Here is a 16296-nt window from a genome sequence, read left to right on the forward strand (position 1 = left end):
GACATGTGGACACGGCGGGGTGCGGGGGGGAAGGGGAGGGTGGGATGAATTGGGAGATTAGGATTGACATATATACATTACCATGCATAAAACAGATAGCCAGTGGGAACCTGCTATAAAGCACAGGAAGCTCGGCTCGGTGCTCTGTGGTGATCTAGATGGGTGGGATCGGGGGGTGCGGTGGGAGGGAGGTCCAAGAGGGAGGGGATATACGTATACATATAGCTGATTCACTTTACTGTACAGCGGAAACTAACACATTGTAAGGCAGTTATACTCCAATAAAAAAGAAAAAAAGGAAAAACCTCACTCATAATAAACAAATGAAAAGTATCAATAAAACACTGAGATTACCATCTCTCATCTAGTTAAACCAGCAAAACTCCAACTCCATCAAAAACTCTACTGTGAGGCTGGGGAAAATAGGCATGCTTATCCATGACTGGTGGGAATTCAAAACTGGACAGTTGCTACTGGAGGGGAATTTGGCAATATCTGACAAAATTTGATATATACATTTACCCTTTTACTGAACAATCCCACTTCCACTTGCAATTACACAAGACTGGAAACAACTCAAATGTCCACTCAAAGGGATGACTAAACTACAGTACATGAAAAAGATGGAGCACCTTGAAGCTACAGAAAGAAATGAGTCAATCTCTATATTACTACTATGAAGTGATCTTCAGGATATATTTTTAAGACAAAAAACTAATGTGGCAAAAACTCTACTATACTACTGCTTATCTAAGTAAGGAGAATACAAATATATATATATATGTGCATATCTGTTTCTAATATAACAAACAATGGAAGGAATAATCAATTTTTAAAAAACTGTTACTTCCAAAGTGGAAGGAACAGGGGTCGTAAATGTTAGACTTATTTGAATGTACCTTGTCTTAAATATTTGACTTTAGAATGATGTGACTAATTCTTACATAATTAAACAAGCATATAATTATAAAAATAAAGTACAAAAAGCAATCCTTAAAAATAAAATTGCTATATTACTCATCCATTTCTGGTAGGAATGAAAAAATGATACAACTACTCTGCAAAATAATTTGACAATTTCTTATAAAACTGAACATGCAACTAACTACCATATGACCAAGCAATTGCACTCTTAGGCATTTATCCCAGAGAAAACAAAACTTAGGTTTACACCAAAACCTGTACACAAATGTTCAGAGCAACTTTATTTGTAATAGCCAAAAAGTGGAAATGACCCAAATGTCCTTCAGTAGGTGAGTGGTTAAACAAACTCTGGTACATATATACCACATAACACTACTTAAAAATAGAAAAAAGTGAGATACTGATATATGCCACAAATTAGCTGGCTTTCCAGGGAATTATGCTCAGTAAAAAAAAAGCCAATCCCAAGGGCTTCCCTGGTGGCACAGTGGTTGAGAGTCCGCCTGCCGATGCCAGGGACACGGGTTCGTGCCCTGGTCTGGGAAGATCCCACATGCCGCAGAGCGGCTGGGCCCGTGAGCCAGGGCCGCTGAGCCTGCGCATCCGGAGCTTGTGCTCCGCAACGGGAGAGGCCACAACAGTGAGAGGCCCGCGTGCCGAAGAAAAAAAAAAAAAAAAAAAGCCAATTCCAAAAGGTCACATACTGTGTGATTCCATTTATGTAACATTCTTAAAATGACAGAATTACTGAAATGGAGTACAGATTTAGTGGTTGCCAAAGGTCAGGGATGGGAGGGGTAAGAGGTGGGAGGTAGGTACGGCTAGGAAAGGCAGCATAGGAATCTTTGTGATTGAAATGTTTTGTAGCTTGACTATACCAATGTCAATATTCTGGCTGTGATATTGTATTAACAGTTTTGCAAGATGTTACCACTGGGAGAAACTGAATAAAGGATACGCAGGATCTCTGTATTATTTCACAAATGCATGCAAACCCACATTACTTCAAAAGTTTAATTTTTAAAAAATCAAAAATAAAACTAGGGCTTCCCTGGTGGTGCAGACGTTAAGAATCCCCCTGCCAATGCAGGGGGACATGGGTTCGAGTCCTGGTCCCAGAAGATCCTACATGCTGTGGAGCAACTAAGCTTGTATGCCACAACTACTGAGCCTGCGTTCTAGAGTCTCTGAGCCACAACTACTGAGCCTGCGTGCTGCAACTACTGAAGCCCGTGCGCCCTAGAGCCCATGCTCCTCAACAAGAGACGCCACCGCAAGGAGAAGGCCACGCAACGCAACGAAGAGTAGCCCCTGCTCGCCACAACTTGAGAAAGCCCGCACGCAGCAACGAAGACCCAATGCAGCCAAAAATAAGTAAATAAAATAAATTTATTAAAAAAATAAAATAAAAAAATAAAACTAATAACCTAACCCAGAAGTGTGTACCCAGTTGGTGTTATAACCACACAATAAAATTCTTTCAAGAGACTTTAAACACAAAAAATTAACTATACATCCCTGTAGAAAATATCTTACAGGAAAAAAAAGTTCTGAAGTGTGTTACATAATCATATTGTTACAGGTGCTATTGTTGGTACTCTTACTCTGAGACTGTTACATTCTTCTATGGGATTAAGCAGTTGAGCAAATTACATGATACTCTAATTACACTACTGTATGTGTTGTTGAGAACTAGGATAAAGAGAGACACAGATGGAATACAGAAACAGTTAAATGAAAACCTTGTACAGTTGACCTCTGAACAACGTGAGGGCTGGGGTGCCGAAATGCAGAGTGTGTAGTTCTGTAGTATTAACTATTGAAAAAATTCCATGCATAAGTGGACATGCACAGTTCAAACCTATGTTGTTCAAAGGTCAACTGTATTCCTAAATTTAAATTGCAATTATCTGTATAAACTCATGTATTTTATCTTAAAAATAAACAAACAGACAAAACTTCTAGTAGACTAGGTTCATCTACTAAAAAGACCTAGCAACATTGAGTAGTTCCAGAGGAAGGAGCATTACTAGCTCTCAGATTCTGGTCTTGAAAACCAATTCTGAGCGTGGGGCACAGAAGTATGAGATAAGCCCGAGACATCTTGTCGTATTAGATTGCACAAAGCTAGCAAGTACTACTAGGGTATTGTCAAAAGGACCGCAAAGCCAACTCAAAGTGGTTCCCATTAACCAAAAATGGGACAAAATTTCAACATAAATAAGGATAATAGGGGGACTTCCCTGGAGGCACAGTGGTTAAGAATCTGCCTGCCAATGCAGGGGACACGGGTTCGATCCCTGGTCTGGGAAGATCCCACATGCCATAGAGCAACTAAGCCCATGCGCCACAACTACTGAGCCTGAAATCTAGAGCCTGCAAGCCACAACTACTGAGCCCGTGTGCTGCAACTACTGAGTCCACGCACAGCAACTACTGAAGTCCATGTGCTCTAGGGCCCGCATGCTGCAACTACTGAGCCCGTGTGCTGCAACTACTGAAGCCCATGAGCCTAGAGCCCATGCACTGCAACAAGAGAAGCCACTGCAATGAGAAGCCCGCACACTACAACGAAGAGTAGGCCCCGCTCGCCGCAACTAGAGAAAGCCCGCACACAGCAACGAAGACCCAACACAGCCAAAAAAAAAAAAGATAATAGGGACTCCCCTGGTGGTACAGTGGATAAGACTCCACGCTCCCAATGCAGGGGTCCCAGGTTCGATCCCTGGTCAGGAAACTAGGTCCCACATGCATGCTGCAACTAAGAGTTTGCATGCCACAACTAAGGAGCTGGCGAGCTGCAACTAACAAGCCCGTGAGCCACAACTAAGCAGCCCACATGCCACAACTAATGAGTCCACGTGCCGCAACTATGGAGCCCGCCTGCCGTAACTAAGACCCTATGCAACCAAATAAATAAATATTTAAAAAGAAAGGATAACTGCAACAGACTGATATCCAATATGTTTAAATCCCTGACTTCATAATGACACTTAGAATTCTTTTCACTATTCTAAAAACTGATAAAGGCTACAAATCAACAAGCATTTATCCTGCCTTTCCTCAGTGAAATATACCTTAAGAGAACTGAACAGTTAATATGGGGAAGTTTTCTACAGAAATAGTCCAGCTAATAAGTGATAAGCAATAGAATTAACATGTCACTAATTTGCAACCCCTAATAAATTAATGGATCTTTAAAATAACCATCAATGGGTCCCATTCATATATTATAAGATGTGTCACCTGATAGAACACAGTGTATGAAAGTCTAACCCCCCCCTAAAAAAAAAAAAAAAAAGGGACCTAAATCTAATCACACACCTATTTACAGAAATATCTATAGAGAGAAATCTGTTAAACCATGATAATGCAATTGGCAAACTCACCAGGATAAATAGACAATTCAGTCCCTTAAAGAAACACACTGCAAAGGAGACTGGGGTTGGTTGGGTAAGGGGTGTAGCTTTAGATTACTAGAGACTTAAAAGAGATGTATAGCAACCAATCAATACTTTAAGAATGGCTGGATGTAATAGATTTTGTTGCATGTATCAATATAATAATCGTTTTGTGGTTATAGATTTTTGTTAAAAAATTCTTTTATAGATACATACTGAAATACACATACACAAATACATACATACTGAAATACATAAGGATACATATGAATGAAATAATATATTTGGGATTTGCATTAAAACAATATGTGAAGGAGAAAGACACAGCAATGTAAATGAAAAAAGATTATTGACAATTGTTGAAGCTGGGTGGTGGAAACATGCAGGTTCATTACACTATTACTTTTATATAGGTTTGAAATGTCCATTAAAAAAGATTTTTTTTGAAAAGCACAAAAAAGAAATGGGAAGAAAACACATTACTGCCAACAAGCAGAATGACAGTAAAAGCCCTGCAAAATTCTGTAACTAACGAAATGTCCTTCTAGTAACTTTATAACATAATTTGCAGTCCACTGAAAAAAAGATGTCATCACTTAAAAAAGGCACTATTATTTCATGCATCATTAAAAACCCTAGAAAATAAACCATGACATGCTATCAATGGAAAGATTCTTATTGATTTTAGAGATGTCAGAATGGAAAAAGAAAAAAACCCAAAAAACAAAACAAACCATAAAAAGGAAACTTCTTCCATCTTAGATTCGATGAAATACAGTATCCATTAATTGTTTAATCTAGAATTCATACATAAATTTCTAATAACTAAAGATTACCTCAGTAAAATGACTGGCAATTTTACTGTATGTACAACTTACCTAGGCTGACAACGTTCACAAAGATATGTATCAGGAATATGCTGCCTGTCAATCCCCATGCAGTCAATATGTTGCCAAACACTTTAAAAAGGAAAAAAAAAGAAAAGCAGAACATATAAAATATTATTAAAATCATCCTTAAATTAAGATTTGATATTCCATTTAACTATCAGTTAATAAGTGTCTACTTTGAGTTTAGCAGTGTAAAAGGTAATACGAAGAATTCATAGAAATATGTCCTCGGGAAGATAAAACTTTGAAATGCAAAAATAAGAGGACAAATATAGGATATTATATATATGATATAAATTTCTAAAGCAAATATAATTTTACAATGTAAAAGGTATACATTACAAATATAATTAGAAATCACAAACTGGAGATGTCCACAATGCTTTGAATTAATGGGAAAAGAATCCTGAAGAATAACAGAGACTTGAAGAGAACCTCACTTGGGAAATTAGGAAGAAAAGACCTCATTATAGCAACATTTTCTCAAGTAGACAGATACTGGGAGCAACAGCCAGAAGGCAGTTAATATATCTGAAGAAGAATGTTCATTTTGAGAAACAGAGGGGGATAAAACTGAATTAGTAAAATGCAGTCAGATTACATACAACCTGGAATGTCAGGATTTGCGGAGCATTCCTCTAATTGGCAACAGGTAACAACTAGAGGTTGCTTTGATGGTATACAGTGTTAATTCAAAGAAGTTAAGAAACTGGAGGCATAAAAATCAACTAAGAGGCTTTTCCAACATTCCAGATCTCAGTTAAAGAACAATGGAAAGAACTAGAATGATGGCAGAGAAGATGAAGTTAAAGAATCCAAGAGTCATTTCATGAAGATAGAGACTAAACCTATTATGAACTCTATTTTTAATGTGATACATGGACCAACTTGAGGCAAATTTCTCAATGCTATTATTTTGCATTTTATTGCCAAGACTTTAATTGGTCTAAAGTTGATATATATGCCTGTTTCTAAAAATAGTCTTAATTATTCCTTATATAATAATGAGCTACTTTTAATATATAGCTACTGAGTTAACTGCTATGATCTTGCTCTTTACTTCTTAACTGAGTATGTTGGGACGAGAACTGGTAAATGTGAAAGGTAATGGACTATGTATCAAAGATGTAGGGGAAAAAGTTCAAAAGAAAAGCAGAACACCTGACATGGAGAGTCAGAATAACAAATTAGGTTAAATCTGGGGGCTAAGTAATAATGTCATGCAGACCACAGAAGAAATAAAACTAGAAAATGAATAAATAATCAGAGCTCTAGATGTCAAACTTGAAAGAGATGAGTATGGGCAGTAGGTACATGAAAATATATAGAGGCAATGAAAACAAGAATAGAGGAAAAAAGATTAAGCCTTGTAGTATACTACAGGTTAAGCAGTAGAAAAGTAGAATAACAAAAAATAAATTCATAACAAATAGAGCAGTTGCTAAAAAGCAAATACCTTGAATAATCCAAAATACGTGAACTGGTCCCTCAAGAATTTGTAGATAGGTGTAAGTCCTAAGGACTATTTCACTCTTTTCTAATAGATATAATTCTATATTACATATAGATCATTGTAATTAATCAAAACAAAAACACTTTAGATTATGCATTAAAATAAAAATATTGTCCAATGGTATGTAGTTTATCACATAAGACAAAATCAGCAATGAGAAAGCTATTTTATATGATTGGTTAAAATATGAATTCAGATTTGCTAATAAGTAGCTAATTAAAAAATAATGAGGAAAACAAGTTATCAGAGAAGTTATTTTCTTAGTTTTTAAATTCACCTCCTGAATAAGCTCACTGAGGTGATTGCTTATGGTAATAGTATGTACCATAAGTTTATTTTTAAATTTTAAAAAGCATCACAATGTATTTTTATTATGAAAATTAACTCAAAGCATTAATATTACAACTTCCCATAAAAATAACATCAATGGGCTTCCCTGGTGGCGCAGTGGTTGAGAGTCCGCCTGCCGATGCAGGGGACGCGGGTTCATGCCCTGGTCCGGGAAGATCCCACATGCCGCGAAGCGGCTGGGCCCGTGAGCCATGGCCGCTGAGCCTACGTGTCCGGAGCCTGTGCTCCGCAACGGGAGAGGCCACAACAGTGAGAGGCCCGCGTACCGCAAAAACAAACAAACAAACAAACAAACAAAAAACCCCATCAAATTTCACATTCCACTTAAGACTAATCTTCCCCCTTTTTGGAAAAGGTAAATCAACTTTTTCATATATAACCTAACTGCCTGTTTATATCAATAACATCCCACTCCTAATCACCTAACTTAATAGATGGGAACAAGATTACAAATAATGCAAAGTAATTTCTATGTGGCTCAACAATGCATTTTTACACTCACATTCAAATATGGGTACTATTTCAAATAAAATGATGAAGCTATGCCTTAAGACCAGATCCAGGACATTCTGTAAACTATCAAACTTTCTTATCCTCTACAGTACATTGAAATACTCTCTGCTTCCCAGCCTATGCAGGGGATGGACTCAGTAACTTTCAGGTTGAAATCCTACTGTTCCCTCTCCATCCTCCCCAACTCCCTCCCACCAGGGGAAAAAAAAAAAAAGAAAGAAAACAAAACCCCTTTCTCTCCCAATCACACCTTCTCTAGGGGAGGAGGCCTTTCTTGGTGGTTGAACCAGGGTTGGGGGAGGGGAGACTGTGGTTCTGGTTCAAGGAGACTCCAGAGTGCTGCAAGGTTCAAGTCAAAAGGAGGTGAGAGAGTCAGGTCAAACAAACATCAATCAAAATGTATAATTCCCCCAAACTGGAAAATCACAGTTGACTATACAGCACAAATAATTCCAAAGGAAATACACAGGACTCAATTCTCCTCTCATTTCTGTCTTGTCTACTTTATGTAGTTGTATTACTACCAAATGAGTAAAAAGAGAGATGTGATTCTATATGAATAAAGTTCAGAACTGATTGCCTATTACTCAATTAACAATGAGGATTTCTAAGAAAAACTCTAGGATAGCTTTTTTCCCATAGGGGCATTTCCTAGGAGCAAAAGAGAGTGCACTGACAGTTGCAAAAGTATCACTTAAAAAATGCATTTATCAATTCCTTCAAAAGTCACTTTATTTTTTCCAACATTAACAATCACAAAGGTTAGCAGCATTCTAGAAAAATAAGCAAATGGCATGAAACATTTTACCTGCATTTGTCACAACAGATCATGTATCCATCATCATGTGTAAAACCACATATGCACCTGGTTACATCAGTACCATAACTTCCATCCTCAGATGTGCTGATTGTAGTAGCACTGGAAGTTTCATCAAAGTTAGGAGTGGTAAATATGCCTACTTCATTTTTGCTAATAAGAACTGATGGAGGAGGGGAAGCCGGAGGTGTTGGAGGAGGACGAGCACCATAATTATGGTCCTGGGTAATTAATCACAAATACATCACAATGTAATTTCAATAAAAATATAAACTAAGCAACTTAAATAAAATTCAATCCTTAATTTAAATATTTGAGAGAGATGAAATTGGCCTACTTCTTCCTTAATACCTTTAAAATAATGACTTGGTGAAACCAGATATAGAAACTTGGTCACCTTCACAATGCAAGATGTGAGAATAGTGGTTAAAAAAAAAAACAACTCAGGAAACTGGAGGCTAAAGAATAACAAAAACAATTACAAAAGACATATTATCACTATAAAGTATACAATAGGGATTTTTAAAGTTTTGGCAACATTGAATAAGTTAGCCTAGACAAGCTTTCATTTTCTCAGCTACGAAATGGGGATGAAAACTATACCTATCTTATTAGGTTGTACCTATCTTATTAGGTTGTTTTTGAAGATGAAATTAGATAATATACGCAAAAATGCTTAGCACAGAGCCTGACATGTAAGTGCTAAATAAATGGTAACTATATAATTACTATATAATTTAGAATCAACAGTAGATAGTACAATTCTATCTACAGTCTTTTTATACAGAAGGTAAAGAATTATAATACTAAACTATTAATAGCATAAAAAAGCAAAATAATAATAATATAAAAACTTCTAGGGAATTCCTCTTATAGAATTTTAATCCCTTGAATAAATATAATTAGATCAATGAAAAAACTAAACTACAAATTACATACCTAATTGTTTAGATAGTATAAAACAAGTCTGCTTTTAAAATATTCAGTTTTAGGCACAATACCATACACATCAACTTTCAACCTCTAGATATATAAAACATATAGAGATTTATATACAGATATAAAACATACCCTTCCAGAGAAACGTGTGACACTTACCGCATAGGGCAGACCAATGTAACTGTGTGAATGATGCGAGCTGCTGGTATATAACTGGTGGGGATAACTGTTGGATTTCTCAACTACCACAGGGCTAGCTTCTACAGATTCTGGTCTGGAGGGAAAAAAGTTGCATCAAAGAGGATTGCATTGATTTTTTTCCTTTCAATCTATTTAAAATTATAAGCACTTATTTTATTGGCTATCAAATAAAATGTCTTTAAAATGTCTAAAACAAAGACACCCTGTGGACATGATGTATCCTATTTAGAATCTGCATCATTAAAACAAACTTTTAATTAAGTACAATAAATGTCCCCCCTTCAAGTTCAGATATAGTTTTCCTATCATTAAAAAAAATTAGTAGAGATTAAACATTACTTAATATACTCAGTGGCACTGGGGACACTATGCACAGGATGGAGAAAAGTGGTAGAAATAATTTAAACAAGACTAAGGACGTACTGAATCCATATGGACCCCAATTTGAATGTGAAGTATACATTTCAATGTCAAAGCTTCATGTATGTGTTAGTGTGTCAAGATATAACAAAGCCTTGGAAATATCAGAAAACCTAAGGAACAGGAAACCTCACAATGAACCAAGGTTTGCTTATGAAAAAAATGTAACTAGCAGTCTATGGTAGTGTAAGATCAGCAGTTCTGGCCTGATAATGGCCAAATGATGATGACCTGACCAACCACTGATACAACTGAGAGTAACAACTCACCCACTGTGGTGGACTTATAAATTCCCTGGCCTAGCATTTTACATTCATCACTTTCCCAAATTCTTCACTTATATCAATCCTCCTGAGCCCTAGCCTGATAATTCCTATTGATCAATGTGGTAGTGAACCTACTTGAGGGCAATTCACACTGAAATTAATTTCTCCCTTGCACACACACAACATGACTCATTTCTGTGCCTTTATTCTTACCAACGCCATCCTTTGAGATGATTTTTTCATAACCTTTATGCTACCTCTTATTCAAAACCTTCCCTTAGAATTTAGTACTACTTGCACTCTTCATGGTTTAAGGCTTCTTAATGCAGTTACAATCTAATTGGTCAAATTTCTACTGTCAATTACTTCCTGATATACTGCCCCCCTCCACTCATCCCCTGCACAAAGTCTCAGTTTTGCTCTAAGTGACTGCTGCTTGGGATCCAGTGTGCTAAAATCAGTAGAGAGAGGAGGCACAAACTGAGGTCAAGTGGTTCTGAAGGAGATTACACAAGAGTCTCCAAAATGTTCTGAATATTTAGAAAACCAGTACTCACCTATTATCTATGCTGTTACGTTAAAATTTTACTTGCTTAATCTTTTAAAAAAATGTGTTTCTTAATTCCAAACTTAACACATGCTCATTGTACAAACTTTAAAACAGAAGTACGTAAGAAAGTGAAAAGATCATGTCTTCATCCAAACCTGATACACCCATGTTAAGATGCCTCTAAATTTGTCTATCCATAAATACATCTAACAGTTGTTTTTTTTAAAAAAAATGAGAATGTACAATATGTACTCACAATTTGCTTTTTCAATCTTTCACTGTCAACACATACCTACCTTATTTTTGGTAATAACAGATTATTTCATTATATGAATGTACCATAGTTTATTTAACAAATTCCCTTTTGGTAGATGTTTAAATTGTTTCTGTTTTTCAGTGTTAAAGGTATCACTGATATTGTACACCCTTCTATACACTGTTTTCTGCTTACTTGGCAGTATTTCTACAACATGGATTCCTGGAGGCAGAAATGCTGAACAAAAGGGTAAATGCACATAAAATCAATACATACTGCCAAACCACCTTTTACTACAATATTGATTCCTTCAGAATTCTTTTAAAAATACATAGAGGGGGGCTTCCCTGGTGGCTCAGTGGTTGAGAGTCCGCCTGCCGATGCAGGGGACCCGGGTTCGTGCCCTGGTCCGGGAAGATCCCACATGCCGCAGAGCGGCTGGGCCCGTGAGCCATGGCCACTGAGCCTGCGCGTCCGGAACCTGTGCTCCGCAACGGGAGAGGCCACAGCAGTGAGAGGCCCATGTACCGCAAAATAAATAAATAAATAAATAAATAAAATAAATATATACAGGGAAGAAATGGGGTTTTAGCAATTCCTGACCTATTATTAAAGCAAGATTGTAGGAATTGTGGCCATTACAGAAAGATTCACTCTTAGGGATTTAGAGTGTGGCAAGAAATTTGTATTTTGGAGTAGATAATGGTTGGGAATTAAAAAAATAAGACTTTCAGTGAATACAGATAAATTCAAGCATGTAAACAAGCCACAAATCCTTTGCATAACCTCATGATTCAAATTAAAGCTATACAGCACTATTCACAATAGCCAAGACACGGAAACAACCTAAATGTCCATCAACAAATGAACAAATAAGATGTGGTACATATATACAATGGAATACTACTCAGCCATAAAAAAAGAATGAAATAATGCCATTTGCAGCAACTTGGATACAACTAGAGATTATCATACTAAGTGAAGTAAGTCAGAAAGAGAAAGACAAATACCATATGATATCACTTATATGTGGAATCTAAAATATTGCACAAATGAACCTATCTACAAAACAGAAACAGACTCACAGACATAGAGAACAGACTTGTGGTTGCCAAGGGGGAGGGGAGAGGGAGAGGGATGGACTGAAAGTTTGGGGTTAGTAGATGAAAACTATTACATTTAGAATGGATAAACAACATGGTCCTAATGCATAGGACACGGACTATATCCAATCTCCTAGGATAAACCATAATGGAAAAGAATATAAAAAAGAATGTATATATGTGTATAACTGAGTCACTTTGCTGTACAGCAGAAATTAGCACAACACTGTAAATCAACTATAATATTAAAAAATAAAAAATTAAAGTTGTAAATACTAACAAGTTGGCAATGCAAGAAGGCAGAAATACTTCATCAAGATCCTCATTTCTAATGCTACTACTTAATAAAAGTAATTTTAAAAAGAAGGTAACAATTGTTAAAAAAAAAAATGGGTTGACATATTTTAAGGATTTTTCCAAACTGTAAGATAGTATTAAAAAGAAAAACAAAAAAAGCCAAAAAAAAACAAAAAAAAAGGACACCAGACATCCTTAGAAATGTTCCCTAAGAAGTTCCACGGTGCTAAACATCCTCAAAACACACAGTGAATCTGAAAATAACTTTGTGACAAATACCAAAAGTCAAACATCCTTTAGATCCGGTAACCCCATTTTTGGAAATTTATCCTAAGAAAGTAATTCCCACTAAATAACGACCTGAAGAATTGAGATGTTCTTTTTAACACTATTCATAAAACTAGATATGAGTAGAAATCATTTAAATGTCCAATCAATAGAAAGTGATTAAATCTGAGCAACCTACCATATTTACACATGGACAACAGCACAGCAAAAACTCATGGTAACAAAAATCACTGTATTATGGTTACAGGAGTTTTCCTCAAAATCTCCTATAATGTTACCATAAAGCTTTAGTAAATTTTTAACTGCAGGGCTAAAGAGATAATATGTAATAGTAAGTTTCTGTGTAAATAGTTGCTTCAGGGCTCTGTTTAGCCAATTTATATTGTCACATAAATGCTGAGTTAATACACAGCTATAACATTAACCATACAGAAACTACATTAGTATACTATGTCTATAATTATGTATCAAAACATAAACCATGGTGCTATGTTCATCCTGCAAATAAGATTTCACTTACATAACTGTGATGTCACTTTTCAAAGAGAGTGTGATTATTTGTATTCATTCATATATTGTTTTGTATGTGTTCTTAAATCACTGAAACGTTGATCATTGTCAAAAAGATGATCTTTAACCATTGAAACTTCCTAAAGGATAATCATTCTCTAGTTGGTAATTCAAAATGTCCAAAATGTTAAAAAAAACACAACAACAGGTAATTAAAGTATTCCTAATGAATAAGCAATAAGATATGGTCAAATGATCAATATAGCCTGAATTATAGTTTTCAAAACTTTGAATTGTTTCCCATAGGTAGAGAAACTCAAATGCAGAAAAAGAGATTCTAATAAGCAACTGGCTCTAAAACTGAAATAAGAAGTATGCTCTCTTATTAACTAAGTCAATACTGACTGCTTCTTTTAGAAGTTCTCTAAAAGCTAATAAATGCAGAAGGAATGATCAAATTAGAAAAGTTACCAATCTGCTACCTTCGAGAGATAATGGATTTCGGCAACAGATAACCACAGATGCTAAAACCTTGAAAATTTAAAGATGATGGACAGATAAGGCTGACAACACCTGAACTTCTTGATCATTCTTAACATCACTGGAAGTTAGACAACTAAGTTTTTCTGTGCTTCTTCTAATATTATGCAACAGAAAATATAAAGTCCCACATAAAAAGTCTCATGCTGAAAAAAGAAATATGAAAGAGGGAAGAAAAAACAAATCTGAAGCTAATCATATCTCTTTATCTAAATATCAGTTTATCAGAAATATGGGGAAAGTGGAATATTACATGATGCCAAAAGGAAGAAAAGAGCCAAATACAGAATACTGAAACTTCTGTAGGCCAAATGATCCAGTTTCTTATACAGTATGAGGAAAAACACAATTTAAAGTGTTGTTCCAGATAAAAAAATGATTCAAGAGACATTTCAATCAAATACAATGTGTGGATCTTGTCTGGAGCCAATTTGAACACACCAATTACAAAAAGACAGTTTTGAGACAAGTGAAAGAAATCTGAAGATGAACTGGGTATTTTATATTAAGGAAGTATTAATTTTGCTATATGAGATAATAGTATTGTGGTTTAAAAAAAAAGTCCTTCTCTGTTAGTGGTGCATACTGAAGTATACATAGTTAAACTGATGTGACGATATGCTTCAAAAATCTTTATGGCTTCCCTGGTGGCGCAGTGGTTGAGAGTCCGCCTGCCGATGCAGGGGACACAGGTTCGTGCCCCGGTCCGGGAAGATCCCACATGCCGCGGAGCGGCTGAGCCCGTGAGCCATGGCCACTGAGCCTGCGCATCCGGAGCCTGTGCTCCGCAAGAGAGGCCACTACAGTGAGAGGCCCGCGTACCGCCAAAAAAAAAAAAAAAAAAATCTTTAAAACTATGGGATACGTGAAACAAGACTGGCAAAACTCTGAATACCGCTGAAGCTGAGTAATGGCCACCTGAGATTATTATACTATTCTCCCTACTACTGTACATATTTTTGTATTTCCCTACTAAAAAGTTTTTTTTTTTTAAGTTCCCCAAGCCTTTTATCTTACATATACTGTCCTATATAAAATAGGTAACTATAAGAATGGTATACTTCCTCCCAACTCAGGAAGACGTCCTCGCCATCTATTTCTAAGCCTCTATCTGGGGAATCTCTCTTAACCCTTACTTCTTAATTTCAACACAGTCCTCAAGGCTCACTTCAGGTACTCCTTAAGGAGCACGTTTGTGACTGCTTCAACTCGTAATTTTATAAATCCTAGATTCCTACAGCACTTATTTGCTGTACTGTTAATTTATTACTTTTCATGTAATATTTTCATATGCTGTCAATCATCTTCCCATATGCATTTATTATTTCCTCTCCCAAACTCCATCAAAATTAACAAGTTTTATCCAGTAGGAAGAACATGGAATTGGGACTTACATGTCTAATGCTGGCCATTAAAGGGGTACAGGTACAGTATGCACCTTTCTGAACCTGAGTTTTTTATTTGTAAAGTGGGGATAAATATACCTGCTTCACCCTCTCTCCAGAAATATGGATGAAACTCAAATGACACAGAGGATGTGAAAATGTATTTTTCTCAACTGTAATGTATTATAAATGTGTAACATACTCAAGTATTCAGAAATGCCTCTCTAACTATGAATATTCAGACTGAAGTTGCTTTTAAATTATTTTAAAACCTTAACTCCACAATAATTCAATTCCAGTAAAGTTCTAAGTGTAAGTTTAACTAGACCTATTTTAAATAAATCACTAAAGTTGCAAGGTACCAAAACCTTATTGATATTTAAATCACTTAGTAAATATTTATTGAGCTCTAAATATGTGCTAAAGTCCTTATAAATTTTATTCTTATTTATTTATTTTATAAATTTATTTATTTTATTTTTATTTTTGGCTGTGTTGGGTCTTTGCTGCTGCTCCCAGGCTTTCTCTACTTGCTGCAAGCGGGGGCCACTCTTTGTCGCGGTGCACGGGCTTCTCATTGCGGTGGCTTCTCTTGTTGCAAAGCACGGGCTCTAGGCACGCGGGCTTCGGTAGTTGCAGCATGCGGGCTTCAGTAGTTGCAGCATGCGGGTTCTGTAGTTGTGGCTCGCGGGCTCTAGAGTGCAGGCTCAGTAGTTGTGGCGCACAGGCTTACCTGCTCTGCAGAATGCGGGATCTTCCCGGACCAGGGATCGAACACAGGTCCCTTCATTGGCAGGCAGATTCTTAACCACTGCGCCACCAGGGAAGCCCCATAAAGTTTATTTTTAAAGTATAGTCCCATAACTCCCTAAATTAGGTTGAAATAAGTGCCTTTGCTATCCTTTTGTAAAGCAGATTTTTAATACATATTTTCTTAGAGTTGAGTCCATATATACCACTGAGTTCTTTACATAGCAAAAGACTAAACTTTATACCAAGAAATGTAATCAGTAATCATGAACATGTAATATTGATATAATAAAGTTTTAAAATTCTAGGTCGGTGATTCAGAACATTAACCAGGAAAATGTTTTATTGCTACACTGTGTGTGTGTGTATATATATATACACA

The 16296-nt window shown here is 36.2% G+C and overlaps 1 protein-coding gene across 8 annotated transcripts in view; it reads right to left on the bottom strand.

Moving 5' to 3' along the window:
- KMT2E (lysine methyltransferase 2E (inactive)) overlaps window positions 1–16296 on the bottom strand; it is a 99331-nt gene that overhangs the window by 42401 nt on the left and 40634 nt on the right. For all 8 annotated transcript variants that reach the window (XM_082846744.1, XM_082846746.1, XM_082846739.1 and 5 more), the window contains 3 exons: window positions 9508–9622; window positions 8401–8630; window positions 5204–5284 (listed from right to left, as the gene is read on the bottom strand). In XM_082846744.1, coding sequence (XP_082702870.1) covers window positions 5204–5284; window positions 8401–8630; window positions 9508–9622 — 426 coding nt within the window. The remainder of the gene's footprint in view (window positions 1–5203; window positions 5285–8400; window positions 8631–9507; window positions 9623–16296) is intronic.

This window comes from Leucopleurus acutus, assembly GCF_964270905.1.
Source record: "Leucopleurus acutus genome assembly, chromosome: 9".
Classification (NCBI taxonomy): domain Eukaryota; kingdom Metazoa; phylum Chordata; class Mammalia; order Artiodactyla; family Delphinidae; genus Leucopleurus; species Leucopleurus acutus.